We start from the raw sequence: 17,880 nt of genomic DNA on the forward strand, positions 1-17,880 counted from the left end.
AAAGGAAGATTCCTCGGTCCTATGATTTTTATATCCTACTATCCATAATGCTGTGAAATGTATAAACAAATGAAATGTTAATTCCTGGGTCCCTATTAAATATTTTAAAATATGGGGCACTTTAAATATTAAAATTTGGATATTTACATAACTATACATGCTGTTAAGGTTAGAGTTGGGAAGAGCTTGTGGATTTTGACATAGATGTCCTCCTATAACCTGAAGGGGAAAAGCTGCCCACTAGGATGCAGAGGTCGATTTTATGGTGGTGCAATTCATGTTAACAGAATAAAGCAAAAGGAAACACAATCACGCCTTACTTGAAAGTTAACTTTTGCAAAACAGCCTCACATTTATTATTCCAAAATTACATGTATTGAAGGGATCAAAATATGTTCATGGGGGAAAAATAGAGAATACAGCTCAGAGAAAAGTGACTTTGTTTTACATATAAAGTACAGTAAATAGCTAAGAAAATTTAGAAATAAAAATATGCTATAGTTCATCATGTTGATAGACATTGTATTCCTTAGAAGAAATGAAGCCATCACCATCATGGTCGTTCTTCTTAAAAATATCTTCTAAAACTGCATTCTGATATGACTTGTCACGTGGCTTCTCATCTTTTTCAAATTCCTTTTTCAGGTAATGACTTATCTAGGCCAAAATAATATTTCTTTAATAAAAATATTTCACAAGAAATTTCCAGCAACTTTGAGAAAATGTTTACATAAAGAAACTCATATCTAAGACTGCTTATAATAAGTGATACAAAAATTTAAAAAGCTATTTGAGGTTTAATTTTTTCAACCTTTGAAGCAATTTTCTGAAGAGAAACAGATCTTCAAACTAGCTTCCCCCGAGGTTATAGGTGGTTAGTGGTACATACTCAGATTAACATCTGAATTGAATTTTGTTGAAACTAAATGCTTTCCAATAATCTACACTATCCACATTACCAAAGGAAACTCCCTCTTAAGAATTTCCATTAGTGAATAAAATCCAAATTGGCATTTCTATAATCTCTAAAGTTATTGGGTTGGCCAAAAAGTTTCGTTCGGGTTTTTCCAGCCTATGAAAAACCCGAATGAACTTTTTGGCCAACCCAATAATAAATATGTATAATGAATTAAAAAACCCAACTACAGGTTTTGAAATAAAATTTAATTTTCTTAATTTTTCTATGCTTCTATAGCTCTCCCCCAATCTACAAATTATGATCATCTCTCTAATGTCAAATAAGGAACAGGTATTCTGAAGTATTCCCTTTTGTCTATATGACATTTCTCTAAGCAAAGACACATTATAAGCACAGCCTAACATGGTAGCTACTAGCCATATATGTCCATTAAGCACTTGAAATGTGGTAGATCGAATTGAGACAAGCTACTGTAAGGGTAAAATACACAACAAATTTTGAAGATAATAAAAAATGTCATTGATAATTTTTATATTGGTTTCATGTTGAAATGGCAATATTTTAGATATATTGAGTTAATTAATTAACATTAATTTCACTTGTTTCTTTTTACTTTTTAAAATGTGGCTACTAAAAGATTTAAAATTATGTATGTAACTCAATTATATTTCTATTGGAAATTATGTATATTATATAAATAAATCATATATTAATACATATAATAACTAAAGAGAGTAAAGCACAACGATTTGGAGATAGTGTTAAACAAGGCTGGGTATTTTATTTATTATCACTTTTTTTTTGCATTGAAGTATAGTTGATTTACAATGTTTCAGGTACACAGCAAAGTGATTCAGTTATACAAATATCTATATATCTATGACCTATTCTTTTTCAGATTCTTTTCCATTATAGGTTATTACAAGATACTGAATATAGTTCCCTGTGCTACAGGGACAACAGTAGGTCCTTGTTGTTTATTTTATATATAGTAGCGTGTATCTGTTAATCCCAAATTCCCAATTTATGCCTCCTCTCCTCCTTTCCCCCTTGGTAACCATAAGTTTGTTTTCTACGTCTGTGAGTCTATTTCTATTCTGTAAGTAAGTTCATTTTTGTATCATTTTTTTAGATTCTACATATAAGTGATACCATATGGTATTTGTCTTTCTCTTAGTTTACTTAGTATGATAATCTCTATGTCCATCCATGTTGCTGCAAATGGCATTATTTCACTTTTTTTTTAATGGCTGAGTAATATTCCTGTGTGTGTGTGTGTGTGTGTTTACACACACACACACACACACCTTCTTTATCCATTCGTCTGTTGATGGACATTTAGGTTGCTTCCATGTCTTGGCTATTGTAAATAGTGCTGCTATGAACATAGGGGTGCATGTATCTTTTTGAATTATAGTTTTGTCTGGATATATGCCCAGGAGTGGGATTGCTGGATCACATGACAACTCTATTTTTAGCTTTTTAAGGATGCAGAAGCTAGGTAACTGAACTCCAGGACCCTGTTTACCAACTTTCTGGACTACACAGTTCAAATTTTTCCTAGCTCTTTTAATAATCTCATGTAATCCTCACAATCCTATGAGGTGGGAATTGTTTGCCCAGTTACAAATTCCTACAGTGCTGCTTGAAAAGATCTTCTCCTGTAGGCTAGATGCCAGAAATGCCTCGTAGAGATTAGTTTGGTATTTTAATGACCCTCTTGCAGGGAGAAAGGAAATTAAACAGTCTGACTTAGTTTCAGGTTTTACATTAAAAAAGTACATTTTCTTCTTGGAATTTAGTTTTTTTGTAACCAGCTCTATAAAAGCAAATTAATCAGTCCATACTAGGTAGAAGTAAAAATAATAGCTATAACACAGATGTGACAAAAAATGAGATTGTACATATGAAATCTGTTTGAATTACCTCAGTTTTAGAAAGTTGCCGGTCATTATCCGCATCTATCTGTTTAAATGTTTCAATGCTTCGTGGTCCTTTGGTCACAGCATAGAGCTCAATCTCAAAAATCAACGTTGCATCAGGTGGAATCTTGCCTTCTGCTAAAGGTGTAAATTTTAACACTTTAACTTACATGAAGATAACGTTCAAATATTTATTTACAAATAGCCATTATAGCATTATGATTATATTATTTCATATTTATAAAAATTGCTTTCTAAATATTTCTTAGGAACACTTTTTCCATATGTCTTCAAACCAAGTCAGTTCTAAAGACCCAGGGGACCATTATTTCCTGATTAAATTGAAATAAATATAAATCATTTATTTTTAAAAATTAATGTATTTATTTTTGGCTGCGTTGGGTCTTCGTTGCTGTGCATGGACTTTCCCTAGTTGCGGCAAGCGGGGGCTACTCTTCATTGCAGTGCGCAGGCTTCTCATTGCGGTGGCTTCTCTTGTTGCAGAGCACGTGCTCTAGGCACGTGGGCTTCAGTAGTTGTGACACGTGGGCTCAGCAGTTGTGGCTCACGGGATCTAGAGCGCAGACTCAGTAGTTGTGGCGCATGGGCTTAGGTGCTCTGCGGCACGTGGGATCTTCCTGGACCAGGGCTCTAACCCGTCTCCCCTGCATTGGCAGGTGTATTCTTTTTTTTTTTCGGTATGCGGGCCTCTCACTGTTGTGGCTCTTGTGGCCTCTCCCTTTGCGGAGCACAGGGTCCGGACGCGCAGGCTCAGCGGCCACGGCTCACGGGCCCAGCTGCTCCGCGGCATGTGGGATCTTCCCGGACCGGGGCACAAGCCCGTGTCGCCTGCATTGGCAGGCGGACTCTCAACCACTGAGCCACCAGGGAAACCCTAAATCATGTAATTTTTATTAATATACCCCAACATTATACAGGAGAGAGCTAGTGCAGAGAAGAAATTCACAGGCAGAACAATTTCAAAGATAGGTATCTTTTAGAAAATGATTTTGTTCAGTTATTTGGAAGTATGAATAAAATATATGTATTAGTATACATGTCTTTCAAATTTTTATAGACAAAAAATAGTGCAATGACAGAACAAACCAGTAACAATTTCATGAAGAAATTTATAATCACAAAAAAGCCTTCTAAGTATTAAGTTAAATAGCTCTCTTTAATAAAGTTAATCTATTAAGTGATGTCACAGATGACTTTAGCAATCTATGGGCTACTTCAGATGGCCATTCATAAAAATGACCTGCAGAAATGACTTGCTAAGAGGCACTGGGTGGCTTTTGTCACCAGTACATTATAGTTACTCAAATATTTGTTGAATGAATGGCCTCTATCACTTATTTAAAAAATGGCTAAATTTGTTCTTTGAAGCAAACAGTAATTTTTTAAATGAAAAAGTGGAGAATTCTTGCTAAAGTATTTACATAATCCAAAGAAAAAAGCTTGAAAGTTACAGCCAAAATAAGTGGATCAGCCATCTCCAAAGCCAGGACATAGAAAAATCTACCCACATATTACATGACTAATGTGACCATCCCAACCAACATACCACATATTACCTGACTCTATAGTAAAAGAGCTAGAGATTGATTGACTGATCATTTTTACAAAACCCATTCCTATTCTGTCCAGTTAAGACCTCTTTATGACAGAAAAATAACTTCTCCTGACAATAATTAAAAACAAATTCAAAACACAAATTCAAATTTCTTAAAAAATATTACAAGTCTAAGTTTCCCCAAAATTCTACTGTAAACATAGAATATATTGCCAGTTAAGTTTTATCTTACTAAAAAATTACAGTATAAAGAAGAGAAAAATATGCATTTGCTATAGAATTACTTGTATTTAGAGAAGCAGATCAAAGAATTAGAAGTTAATGTAAAGAATCTATACATACCACATGTACTGTTAATTAAAGCACTAACAAGTCACATGCATTTCAAGACATGCAGGGGTGCTCTGTGACATTAGGCAAAGATATTGCGCACAGGAAAAGACTTCTTCAAGTACTACCTAAAATAAAGTTATAGCTAATGTTAGGTCTTAATAACAACTTATTTAAAAAAGCTTATTCAATCAAGATATTGTTTGTTAAGCAGTTACTTATGGTATACACAGCAGCTTTTAAAATAATTGAATTCAAGCTATTAGTAAGCTATTATAAATAATGCAGGTAAACTAGCAGTTAACTACATTCCAAAGAACACACTTTTGTCGGGCCTCAGTTTCCTTACGTGTAAAATGTATGTGTTGGTGATGTTACTAGTCAGATTCATTATTTTTATATATTTATTGAAGACACCTCAAATTGAATATGAACTAACTTCAAGTCAAATTTCTACATTTTTGTAGCAAGGGTCTGGCTTATTAATAGCTTAGGCAGACTGGGTAGTCATTTGTATCTAAGTATAAATTAGTTTACAAAAAGGATAAAATAAGTACTCATTTGTCACAGGGTAACAGGACCCAAGATGAGCACCTATTGATGAGAGATGTGGGTGCCCTGGTAGCAGGCAGAATGTGGAGGTATCTACAAGAGAGAAAGAGAAACTCTGAAAATGAGATTAAGGAGAATGAAAGGCAAACTCTGCCTATATCATTTTGCCTAGAATTGACCTCAACCTATGACAGCATTTTTAGGACAAGACTGCGTTCAATTTATCTTCAATTCTCTCTCCCTCTCCTAGGTTCCTTTACAACTAAAAATAGGATACACTAATTATGGTTCTGTGGGAGCTATTTTGATGGAACCAAATGATTGGCGAAAAGCTTTGAAAGTGAAGCTGTAGTTATCTGGAACTATCTCTTTAGGAGCTTTAAATCTGATTGGATCTGACTTGTACCACTAACTTCCCTCCAATCCAATTTGGGGCAGTGATCCCCTACTTTTGCTGGAAAGAATAGGCAAGGGAACCATTCCGCCTAATGAGTAAACTAACAGCCTTAAAGAGGGTGTGCCATTTCAATGAAATATTGGGGAGTAAAGACAACATTTCATTGTAGAAAATCTTTAATTGCGTTAATTATACACTAAATATTTCAAATACGTGGGGTTAAGAAGGGCTCTAAATAGAATGAGGAGGTAAAGATTCTTCCTTTGGGGAATTCCCTGATGGTCCAGTGGTTAGGACTCTGCACTTCCACTGCAGGGGGCATGGGTTCAATCCCTGGTCGGGGAGCTAAGATCCCCGCAAACCCTGGGGTGTGGCCAAAAGAAAAATCTTTATAGTCTTCACACAGCAATAGGAAGCAAGGACCCAACTGAGAATGCAATATAGAAACCGGCCCTCTGCCACACAGCCCATTTTCCCCTCTTAAAAATTTCTCTATTCTGCTCCACTTTTAACTTTAGGATTTTAAAAAATGTAATTTTTGAAAAATTAATACATGTCTTTCTCTGTCAGACTTATTTCACTTAGCATAATACCCTCTAGGTCCATCCATGTTGTTGGAAATGGCAAGATTTCATTCCTTTTCATGGCTGAGTGATATTCCAGTGTGTGTGTGTGTGTGTGTGTGTGTGTGTGTGTGTGTGTATACCACATCTTCTTTATCCATTCATCCATCGATGGACACTTAAGTTGTTTCCATATCTTGGCTATTGTAAATAATGCTGTAATGAACACTGGGGTGCATATATCTTTTCAAATTAGTGTTTTCATTTTCTTCAGAAAAATACCCAGGAGTGGAATTGCTGGATCATATAGTAGTTCTATTTTTAACTTTTTGAGAAACTTTTGTACTGTTTTCAGTTGTGGCTGTACCAATTTACATTCCCACCAATTGGGATGTTATATACAGCACAGGGGATATAGTCAATAATACTGTAATAATTCTGTATGGTGTGTAATCTATAAATATATCGAGTCACCATGTTTTATACCTAAAACTAATATAGTATTTTAAGTCAACTATACTTCAATAAAAAATTTAGTACATGCATACAGTAAAAAACTTAAATAGTATAATATATTACAGAATGAGAGGAAATCTCCTTACCCTTGACCCTCAGGCCTCTTTCCCAGGAACATTTAATATCATCAGATGGTGTATTTTTTAGATAGTCTATGTAGATACATGATACATATGTGAAATTTTCCCTCTCACATGTAAGCTCTCATTGAGGTTAGGAAACTGTTTCTGCATTGTACACTGCTTTATGCTCAGTGCCTAGAACAGAGCCAGGCACTGATGCTCAATAAATATTTGTTGCAGGAATATATTCTATCCCATTTTATCTTTAACACATTAATACATATGGCTCTACTTCATTCTTTTTACTGGCTGCACAATAATCCACTGTATAGATATAGCATAACTTAGTTAACTAATTTCCTACTAAGGGATACTCGGGTAGTTTGCAGTCTTGCTACCCAAAAAAGTCTGCAATCCATGTTCTTTAAGATGTACCTTGGTACACATTCCTGGAAATGGAACTATGGGATCAGAGGATATGTACATTTTAAATTTTGATAGAAATTGCTAAAGAGGTCGAATGATTTACATTCCCAGCAATAATGCATGGGACTGCTGTTTTTTCCATACCTTTGCCAACTTTTATGTCTTTGCTAATCTGATGGGTGAAAATGGTATATCATTTTTGTTTTAATTTCTTTCTTTAATGATGACTGGACTTGATAGAGCTAAAGTTTATTGGACCCTATATTCTATATCTTATTTAACTTTGAGAGTCTGCTTTTGATTTTTTGACTGTATACCCGAAGTCTATGACTTATTTTTAAATATAACTTAGAGATATACATATTAAAACACCTTACCATAGCCTTCCTTTCCATATGCAAATGAAGGGGGTATAATCAATTTTCGCTTCTCGCCAGGACACATATCCGTCATCCCAATGTCTAGGCCTTTTATGACTTGTCCAACACCAAGAACAAACCATTTGGGGTGGCCTTCATTTTGTGTCCGGCTATAATTAAAAACAACACCTAGGTAAGTTGATTTCAAGAAAAATAAAATCAAACTTTAAAATACAGCTGAGCATTTAGTTCCAATTTAAAATTGGAGTCCTCTCTAACCATCTCTTTTCCTATATTAAGATTCATTCTGAACCCCCTAGTGGGGTGTTTGGCTCAAACTTCCCTCATAATAGCCAGACAGAGGTATGATTTGCCCAAAGCTAGTCATTAGGAGTCATCTCATTTTCTTGTTTTGTCATCTTTACAAAAACTACTCAACAGTTAACTTTTTAATGGGTCTCCTGCCCCTAACTAGCTGCATGGATTGTCCAAATGACTTATTTACCATTCTGGGTTTGTTCTAAAAAATAATGGTACAGGTTTAGCCTCAAAAAGTCATTTGAACCATGATTAAAGTTTGTATTTTTTCTTCTTATTAAATTTCTCTATTCTAGATGCAAAGAACTAACTTTCCCCAATTGTATTTTTATAGGGTAATAGCACAGAAGGAGAAAAGACATTCTACCTCAGAGTAATAAACCATCAATTAAATCAGAGTAAGTAGTGGTGGGATGAGGGGGCAGGCAGGACACAGGGTCCGGAAGTCACCAGACAAAGTCATTGTAGTGGCTTCTTGATACAGCTGGAAAGTGGCCTCCAGCCAGTAAATATCGTGCTTCTGAAGGCCAGACAATATTTCCTAAACAACTCTACGTAGTCCTCAGTAAGGAGGCTCCAACCCACAGCAAAGGAAAAGTGTGAACATTCTTACAAACAGTACCTTGACTTACTTCTATAGGTACCAAGGGTAGTGGTGGTGGTCGGGGGAGTGTATGGATGTGTGTATTTTTAATAATTTCTTGGGTCAACATTTTCAGTAATTTAAAATAATATTCCATATAATAGGGAAATACTGTATCAAATCTGATTTCCCCCCCTAGAAATAGAAGGCTGAACTCTCGCTGTTAAAAAACAAGAACAAATCAAACAACAAATTAGGTTTCTGGTTGGTGGAGGGAGGCTAGATTTAGTGCATCAACTGGACGCGGGAGCTGTTCGCATCATTTCCTACCTGCAGTAGAATTTCGAGCCGTCTTTAGCCAAGAAGCCGTCGTAATGAGCATTTACCACGTCTCCCTTTTTGCTTGTGTTAGAACAGTTTTCTGGACGATGCAAAACTTCAATTTTCACTTCCTCTATGCTCTCCTCTGCCTTTTGTCCTTGAGCAGTAAAAATGCCCCACAGGTAAACGAAAATGATTAACCTAAATAAGAAATGCATGATTCCGAGAGTCGGCCCCAGATGACCACCGCGTTCCCTCATGCGTGTCACTGGCGCGGGGTGGCCGCGCCAGCAGCCTAGTTACGACGCGTGGCAGTCATTGTCCTACGTCATAAAAGGCCGGGGGCGGGGTGAAGCGTGGCCCCGCCCCCTTTCCCTGCGGCGCGCCCAGCAGCGGAATTTTTGCGCGTTGGCTGCTGGTTTTGTCCTGGTGGGACCCCACGCTTTGGCTGGCTGTTTTCAGTCGCTAAGGCAACACTCCACACTTGCACCGCATCTTCTCGCTAAGTCCGCATAATTTACAGTTTCCTCAGGGTTCGATAGTAATGTTCGCGTTACCTTTTGAAACTGGCAAAAGAGGAAATAAGACTGATGGGATGTCGTAGTCCGAGGATACGATTGTCATTTCTGGGCATGAAAGGCGTCTCCTCAGATTCCTAGAGAACTGGTGGGCATCGGGGGAGGCATTCTGCTTCTGCGGTGTCTTTGAAGCGCCTTCTCGGGGTCGAAGTCATGCTTTAAGCGGTTCCAGGCTAAGCCACACACTAGTACACAGAGGTACCGCTGCTCCCCGAAGCGGGGTTAACGGCTGTTCCCCAGAGCCGACTCCAGCGATTCGGGACCGGCTGCTGGTTTGCATTTCCTTCCCTCACCACTCGCTGTCGCCCTTGATTTGAGGGCTTCTAGGAGTGCGGGTAAAGCTCTTAACAGTTTTGCTTTTCTTACCAACTCTGCGACATAGGTAATTATCCACATTCCACTGACGAGAAAACTAGGTAATTTGAGTATTGGGCATTCTGTTTCAATCTTACGGCTAATACGCGGCAGGGATTTGACCAAGTCCGACACAAAGCCAGCCTTATATCCTCACCCCCAACATTTTAGCATGAAGAACTTTACAACATACAGAATAAATTTTACTACCCCATCACCGCGGCCTTATATCCGCTACTTGGATTCTATCATTAACATTTAACTATACGTATTCGATTTATTAAATATATTTCCATCTGTCCATCTATCCGTCAATTCGCCGTATTTCCAAGCGAACACCCAAAGACTTTTACCCAAACCAGAAGGACCTCAGCGAAGGCCTGGATTAGGCTCTGGAAGGGGAGGTGTTATCCGCCTCAGTGATGCTAAAAGCCTAAAAGCCGCAGCACCGAGCCTGCTTATATCGGCTTTGCTTAAAGCTTGTGAAATTACAGAAATCTGAAAATTATTGTCAATTATACAAGGGGATGGTCATTTCCAAACAGTATTTTAAAAAATCATAAAGGCTAGAGAAAACTTCCATTTTTAAAATAAAGTCCAACGCTTGCTTCCGTGTTTTATATTCTAAATGAAGTTGTGGCTAAGATTCTTTGTCGGCGTGGTGGGACTCTTAATGCACACTGACTTCCTAGAAGATAATTTCTCGGACCCCCTGAATGGGAGAAGGATACGAAGGAAACATAAAGAGGAGGCTTTTTTTTTTTTTTTTGGAAAAAAAACAACCACCAGAAAGACCTGAGGCTCAGTTACAGGAAAACCTGAGAGGCCTACGAGCGCGACGTGGGTGGGGGAGGGGGGCGGCTAGTCCTAGGGTCGGCCCGGGGGCTGCGCACGTAGCCAGGTCCGAGTCCTGAGGCTTAGGCCCCGGGGGGGCCGTCGGTCCGAGGCTCGGCGTTCTGGGTGAGAGCGGGAACCCAAGGCCGCCAGCCTCGGGCCTGTGGGAGGATGAGGAGGAGTCACGGCTCCGACCCGCCCTCCTCGCGCAGCCTCGGGCTGGGCTGAGCCGCAGCGAGGCGCGCCCGCTCCTCCAGCCCCGCCGCCGGGGAGGGGTTTCCCGGGACGAGCCGGCCCCTTTCATCCAGGAAGTGAAAGCGACGTCGAGGTCAATGAAAACAAACGAGAGACCTGGGGGAGGAAAGGAAGGGGGGCGAGGAGGAAGGAGCGCCGGGGCGCGGAAGGGAGCAGCGGGGCGGTGGGAGCGCGAGCGGGAGGCCGGCCGCGGTCCCGAATTTGCCGCCGCCTTCGGGGCTCGCCCGGGGATGTCTCAAGGCCCCGAAGCACCACGCGGCGGCCGCCGTCCCGGCCTCTGAGGGCCGCCACGTCCCGGCAGCGCGCGCGGGCTGAGGGCTGCTCTGTGCCGGCTGGGGGCGCCCGGGGAGGGGCCCGAGCGGGCCGGGAGGGGCTGCCCAGGCCCCGCGTTTCCCCCTTCACCGCGGCCGGCGCCGGGCCAGGAGGATGCGCGGCGCCGGGCTCTGAAGCATGGAGGGAGTTCTGTACAAGTGGACCAACTATCTCACGGGTATGAGGGCTCCACTGACCGGGGTGGGGGTGGGGGCGGCGGGGAGAGAACTTGGACGGGCTCAGGCAGGGAGGCTGCGGAGAAGGCGGGTAAGGGGCTCCTCCTCCCTCCGGCAGGCCGGCGGGGACCCTCACAGCGAATCGGTTCTGTCTGGTTCCCGGGCTTAATCGCTCTCTCTGTCCCTTGTAAGTGCCCATCTGGCCTCTGCAGGGGACAGTTTGAGGCTGCGCACCATCCTGAGGGTGGGAAGTGCACCTGACCATTTCTTTGCCCGTGTAATAATACTTCTGTTTTCTCCTGTAGCTTCCGGAACCATTCCTAGTCACTCTACATGTGTTGCTGCAGTCTCTGCCTTTATTCACACTTAATTCAGCATTTTGTTGATAACTGAGTTGTTGGGGCATAGGACTGTAATGGGCCCTTTAAAATCAAGATTTCGTTTTAGGAAATCTTTTCACTGTTTCTTTTAATTTTCCTTAGCAACACGGTTTATTTTAAAAGTTCTCTTCGTTGAAGTTGTTCAAGCATAGCAAGCAAGATTTTGGAAGCTGTTCCCAGATTATATTCTCTTAGGGGTTGATTGTCAATGAGTTATCCTTATGTTTTGGTATTCAGGTAAGTGTGTGAGAAATTGTGGGAGAAAGTGCAAGACACAGAAGGTGGAGCAGGCAAATCAGTTTCACTCATGAAGTTGGTTGAAAGGAAGAACACCAAAGAACTAGGTGTTACTGTAGAAATGAGAGACCAGCAGGGAAGGGCCCTTTTCCATGACACCAACAGTCTGGTTTATTAAAAGAGCCTTAAATCTGAGTTGTAGTCCCATCTCTGCCATCAGCTAACAGTAAGGACAAGTCACTTTTTCCTCTCAAGATCTGTCTCATAGGGCAGTGGTGATCAACTAGTTTATCCTGAAGGTGTCTTCCAACTCCAGAATTCTGTGATCTCACCAAATTAGAGGAAGGGGAGTGGATTTAAAGTAGGATTAAATAGCAAACAGATTTCTTGGTTTAGTGTAATAGGCCAGTCTTGATTTGCTGCCCACTTGTTCACTCTGCCAAAAGTATTGAACCCCTTAGTAATTGTATCAGACATTCAACTTGTGTCCATCTGACCTTGTGCAAAATTTGCACATAAACACTTAAAGACATAAGCACTGAGCTATAATTGTCTCTTTTTTTTGATTAGTTGGAATGTTAAAGACATTTATAGCAGCGAATGCTTTAACATTTATGATACATGGATGTTTTGTTTGCATTAGAATGTCAAACACTTTATTTCTGTAAGTGGTATGTTTTAACAGGAAACATTTAAAAAAACGAGGCAAATTTTTTTTATTAGGCATTTTCACATGGGCTGTTGTGAGAACAGTTATACTGTTTAGTTTAACTTTGAGATGGTAGTTACTCTGCTTTGAGATGCAGATGATCATCTCATTGCAAACATTCTAAGCACGCAGTGGCTTGGGAGGTCATGTGAGGATCTTATGCATAGCCCAGAGCAATGGGTGATTACTAAGATGAGTCAAAATTTATTCCTGGAGCTAAATGTGGTCTTAGTGGCCCTCTTTCTCATCTCCTGTCGCTGAGCACCAGCTGGTTGAGCTTTTAACGTTGTGTACTTAAGGTTTTAATCTTTGCAGAGCATTTAAGTTAACTGCTAGTATGCAGTGTAGAAGCTTGATGAAATGAAATCTTTTGTTTGGAAGAATTCTATTTTTAAAATTTAAATTTGGCTCAGTGGCATGCTGATTATTTTAGTTCATCTTAGGTCAGAAGGATGAATAGCTGTTCATACTAAGTGATCTTTAAGGAACCTTCCAGTTTGATGACAGTGTGCTTTAAGAATCCTTTGTAGAGAATAAGAATTTCAGTAACATTTGGTAGTTTGAGATAAAAAAGAATGTGTGTTATGAAAACGTATTAGAAAAAGGAATACCTATGCATTTTTTTCACAGATATAGCCCTTATATATATGTGTGAATCAATTAGAGATTGTTTCATTAAATATTTCTTCAAAGAGGTATGTAGAGATCATTAGCAGTCTTAGATTAATATACTTAACTATAGTCACTTTTCAAGTTGGTACAAATTCTAAATGAATCATTTTGCTCAATATTTATTTTAAAGAGATATTGAATCACAATAATGCAGGCTTACAAAATCACAATTTGTCCTGTAGGCACACTAGACTGGGGTTAGAGGAGTGTATTTTCACCATAACCTTCTTATAATTTGTTTGCCAAGGTGAATTAATGTTTGGAAAGATACCATCCTCATCATTTCTATGCATGCCCAATACATTATGAATATACTGTGTATCTGTACTCTTATGGGTAACAGGCAATATCTCAGTTTTCTGTAATCATTCATTCATTCAATCACTTGAGAATTAAATTTTTTTTTAGTACCTGTTGTGTGCCAAGCACCTTTCCCAGGTTTTGGGAATTCAGTGATGAACAAGATAAAGTTCATGTACCAGAAGAACTTACCTTCTAATTTGCTAGACCTCATTAAGGAATATAGAGTTTCGTAAAAAGAATTTTCCAAGCCTCTGAAACTTGGTTTTGGATATCCATCCCTCTGAACTGTATTATCACATTCCCTGCTGTTAATCTTTTTATGATTACTCAGCATTGTCATTTCAAAAGTGTTATAGGTAAAGCCTTTTGGGGAGGTAAATCCTGGGTCTATATCAGGATGTAAGAATGATTCCCCTATCTGTCACTGTCTTGGTACTATTTGGCCCAGAAAAACTGAACTGATTAATATAGCAGACAGTGTCTAAAGTGACCAGGCTGAATGGTGATTTAACAGTCACAGAAAGAACAAGGGCAGTCGCACTGCCTCCAGCATGGTCACCATGTTATTAATCAGTGAACTGTTGTAAATTAGTGGCATGCTTGATAAGATTTCAGGGAACACTGAGTATGGCTTGCAAGAGTGGGAGTTGAGCTTCAAGGAAAGACATCATCACCCCCAGCTTCGCATTAGAGCCAAGTCTGTGATAGTTGTGTGCTGTAGTCACTGAGTCAATGCTAATTAAATGAATGATTTCAATTTCTAGCATTTCTGCCTGAGCTGTGCAACAGCAGGGCAAGGAGAGAGGAGTGGTGGCTCCATGCTCTCACCACAGGGTATGCGACTTCTGTGTGAGAGACTGTAAATCATTCAGCACTCACTGTGTGCAAGGGAGTTGGCTTAGGTGGAGTATTTTATAGGAGAGAGGAAAGCCACATTGCAGAATTAGAGGGCGAGGTGGCACTTGAGAGGTCTTCTTGTTCAATTCACTCATTTTGGAGACTGGGAATTTTTGATATTTAATGGGATGAAAATTCGTCTCAGGTTATTCAACCTGGGACAAAGAATGATAACAAAACTAGGGCTAGAATCCATGTCTTCTGTTGCTTTTTCCATTATGTTATAACCTGACTCTGTTTCCCTTAGAAGAAAGGGGCAATTGTGTTTGGGCTGTTTTCTGTGTGTAGGGCTATTTTTGAAGATGGGTCTGATGGGTTGTTAATGAGAAGGTTGTAAGCCAGAATAAAGGTATTATTCCCCATATTTATTCTGATCTAGAGGTTTCTCCAGAAATCTCTTCCAGCAAAATGGAGATTGATGCAAGAGTATTTTGGGCAGGTCTTGGCAATTAAGATTTTCATTGTCAGAATGTTATTTTAGAGCCAAGAAATGACATGGATGGTAAATTTTGTAATCATAGTTTTCTGTGTGATTAAAGTACTTTTTTATTGCTGTTTTGTTATTTATGATCTTTGTAGGTTGGCAGCCTCGTTGGTTTGTTTTAGATAATGGAATCCTGTCCTACTATGATTCACAAGATGATGTTTGCAAAGGGAGCAAAGGAAGTATAAAGATGGCAGTTTGTGAAATTAAAGGTAAGTGAATATATGGAATTAAATGAATTTGTAGTTAGGTAAGTAAAGGGTTCTTCAGCATACTGCAAAAAGAGGAGAAAAGCGTTTGTAACCAGGAAGGGATCTTCTAATGCCATTTATCTCCTTAGCGTTCAGAAGTGGCACTTAGCATTGTTAGGCACAATTTTTGATATTTCTCCCTCTATAAATATACTTTGAATTGAAATTCGAAGTACTAGTGCTAGTCTTCCAATGTGGACTTGAAAAAGCAATTTCTTGTGGATGCCACTTTAGTGTCCATGCTGAGTCTACAAGTGTTTTCTTTCATGTTCATTGAAGCGTGTTGTAAAGATTGGAAGCTGAACTCTAAAGATGATGAGGCCAGCGCAGGTTTTTGATAAAGTATGAACCAGAGTCATAAACTCTGGTTCTTTGCTGAATTGGAAGTAAGCTCTTCTGGGTAATAGAGATTTTTTTCCTTTCTTTTTCTTCTTTTTTTTAATGATCTTGAGAGTTTCAAGGAGTACTGGTCAGGAATATTGTAGGAAGCTCCTCTATCCGAATTTGTCTGGTGTTTTTCCCATGATTAGACTGGGGTTATGGGTTTTAGGGAGGAAGATCACATCAGGAGTACATGCTGTCAACATGATACACCATTTTTTTTTCCAATGTATAATTTCCATTTTAATATTTTTTTTGGAGAGGATGGTTTTTCTTCAGTCTATAAGGACTTAGTCTTTACATGGACTTTGGTGGAGGTCATGGGGCAGCTTCTGCAGGTCTAAACTGGGGTGGGAGTGTTTGGTCCGTCTGGGATGAGCTTCACGGGAATGATTCCTGACTATCTTGCTCTGACTGGCACAACTCACGCAGTAATGTAGTTTTGATGTAAGTACAGGTGGGGAAGCACATAGGAATCGAAGACACTTACTTCCGAAATGTCCCCGATGGCTGCGGCCTCTACTGTGTTAATTAATGACCTTAATGGTGTCCTTGGGCATGCATTGGGCGAAGTTGGTGCAGTGAATAGGCTGCACATGGCCATGGCTCTTTTTTGGCATAACTGTTGTTCCTTCTTTTCTTCGTCATCTTGGAAGTGAGGACCCGAGAGAGCTGACATACCACTCTTGACATTAACCTTGACCACCTGTCTGAGGTAGTGTCTGTCAGATTTCTCTACTGTAAAGTTACCTTCCCCACTCCTTTTCCATACTGTGCTTTTTCAAAAGGGGAGAAAAAAGCAGTAAGTCATGCTGTAATTTTCATGAAGGAAGGTTTCATGGACCATTGATTCATTTGTGTGTGTGGTTGCGATATGTGGGGTGCAAGTAGGTAGGAGAAATCAGACAAAGTGGTAGTGAAAAGTATTGAATTCTTCAAAGAGAATTGAAGGAAGAAATAAAGCACTAGAGAAGGGCGTGTTACACCCTACAGGGGCTCATGGCTACATAAGATATAGAAACACTTCAGCGTTGTTACTTGCATATTCTCTGAACTATATGAGGTGTAATTTTGTTTTATTTTTATAAATCACACAAGAAAAGCACATTCAAAGCATGAATTTTTATTTTTTAAAAAAATTATGGGAACTTCCCTGGCCATCCAGTGGTTAAGACTCTGTGATCCCACTGCATGGGGCACACAGGGTTTGGTACTTGGTTGGGGTAAGATCCCACATGCCACGCACTGCGGCCAAAAAAGAAAAAAAAGATATAAAAAAAAAATGATGGTTTTATCTCATCTTATTCTTCATATTTGATTCCAAATGAGATTCTGACTCTTGTCAGAAATCAAACTACATTCAAAGTTCAAAGATTTGACAACCTTGAGGATATTTAAAAGACTGTTAGTGGCAGAATTCTTAAGGCAACTCTAGCACTTTTTCAAGCCATGGCAGTGTTATTGTTGTCCTTGTTATTTGTTTAAAGAATAAGATACAGAAATGGGCACAAATCTTCAATATTCAGCCTTAAGAATGCTTACAAAGTGAATACATTTGTGTAATCACCACCTAGATCAAGAATTAGAATATTATCAGCATTCTAGATGCTGGGATAATAATCATGTTACCTCAGCCACTAATCTCTCTAAAAGGTTACCATTAATCTGACTTTTATCACCATATTTAAGTATTGCCTGCTTTTGAACATTATATAACTGGAATAAATCAATGTTTTCTTTTGTGTCTGGCTTACCATTATATTTGCGAAATTCATCTATGTCGTTCTTTGTAACAGTTCACCATTCTTACTGATGTGTTGTAATATTTTTATTGTGTGATTGTCCCACAGTTTGGCTCTCCATTCTAGTACTGATGGGTGTTTGTTTGTTTTTTCCATTTTGTTTCCATTTTGGGACTATAATAAGTAAAGCTGCCATAAACATTCTCATATATTTATTTTGTTGAACATATATATGCGTTTCTGTTCAGTATATATCTAGAACTGGAGTGGAATTGCTAAGGGAGACATTGAATATTCATACATTCAGCTTTAACGGATATTAAAGGAAATACTATTCTTGACTTTTGTTAAAACAGTAAGGCACAAAGAAGCAGACTTACAGATGTAGAGAACAAGCTAGCTGTAGAGAACAAGCTAGCGTTACCAGTGGGGAGAGAGGAGGGAGGAGGAGCAAGATAGAGGTAAAAGCTT

The 17,880-nt window shown here is 39.3% G+C and overlaps 2 protein-coding genes and 1 pseudogene across 5 annotated transcripts in view; 1 reads left to right on the forward strand and 2 right to left on the reverse strand.

The window, feature by feature from the left end:
• Positions 1-320: 320 nt before the first annotated feature.
• FKBP7 (FKBP prolyl isomerase 7) lies at positions 321-9,599 on the reverse strand. Of its 3 annotated transcripts, none has more exons than XM_033423652.2 (4): positions 8,854-9,599; positions 7,641-7,792; positions 2,846-2,976; positions 321-657 (listed from the first exon to the last, which is right to left on the reverse strand). In XM_033423652.2, the coding sequence occupies exons 1-4, from the start codon at positions 9,102-9,104 to the stop codon at positions 496-498; spliced, it is 696 nt and encodes a 231-aa protein (XP_033279543.1). In that variant the 5' UTR covers positions 9,105-9,599; the 3' UTR covers positions 321-495. The 3 variants fall into 3 exon arrangements, with proteins under 3 accessions (XP_033279543.1, XP_049568549.1, XP_004267424.1); XM_049712592.1 differs by having other exon boundaries at positions 321-652; positions 2,846-2,979; positions 8,854-9,590; XM_004267376.3 differs by having other exon boundaries at positions 2,846-2,979; positions 8,854-9,575.
• Positions 9,600-10,711: 1,112 nt separating this feature from the next.
• Positions 10,712-17,880, forward strand: part of PLEKHA3 (pleckstrin homology domain containing A3) — a 94,663-nt gene continuing 87,494 nt past the window's right edge. Inside the window, exons 1-2 of one of the 2 annotated variants that reach the window (XM_049712591.1) lie at positions 10,712-11,355; positions 15,131-15,247. In XM_049712591.1, the coding sequence (XP_049568548.1) occupies positions 11,316-11,355; positions 15,131-15,247 (157 nt within the window). In that variant the 5' untranslated portion in view covers positions 10,712-11,315. The remainder of the gene's footprint in view (positions 11,356-15,130; positions 15,248-17,880) is intronic. The other variant, XM_004267377.4, reaches the window with a different exon arrangement.
• On the reverse strand, positions 15,965-16,315 carry LOC105747874 (40S ribosomal protein S26-like; annotated as a pseudogene).

Source organism: Orcinus orca, chromosome 7 (assembly GCF_937001465.1).
Source record: "Orcinus orca chromosome 7, mOrcOrc1.1, whole genome shotgun sequence".
NCBI classification, from domain to species: Eukaryota; Metazoa; Chordata; class Mammalia; order Artiodactyla; family Delphinidae; genus Orcinus; species Orcinus orca.

Excerpts from the sequence above, each read along its gene's own strand:
- FKBP7 (XM_004267376.3), bottom strand. The coding sequence starts at position 9,104 with ATGAGGGAACGCGGTGGTCATCTGGGGCCGACTCTCGGAATCATGCAT. Across the intron at positions 7,793-8,853 it reads GGCTCGAAATTCTACTGCAG|CCGGACACAAAATGAAGGCC; the intron begins GTAGGAAATGAT and ends TTTTAATTATAG. Across the intron at positions 2,980-7,640 it reads ATATGGAAAGGAAGGCTATG|CAGAAGGCAAGATTCCACCT; the intron begins GTAAGGTGTTTT and ends TTACACCTTTAG.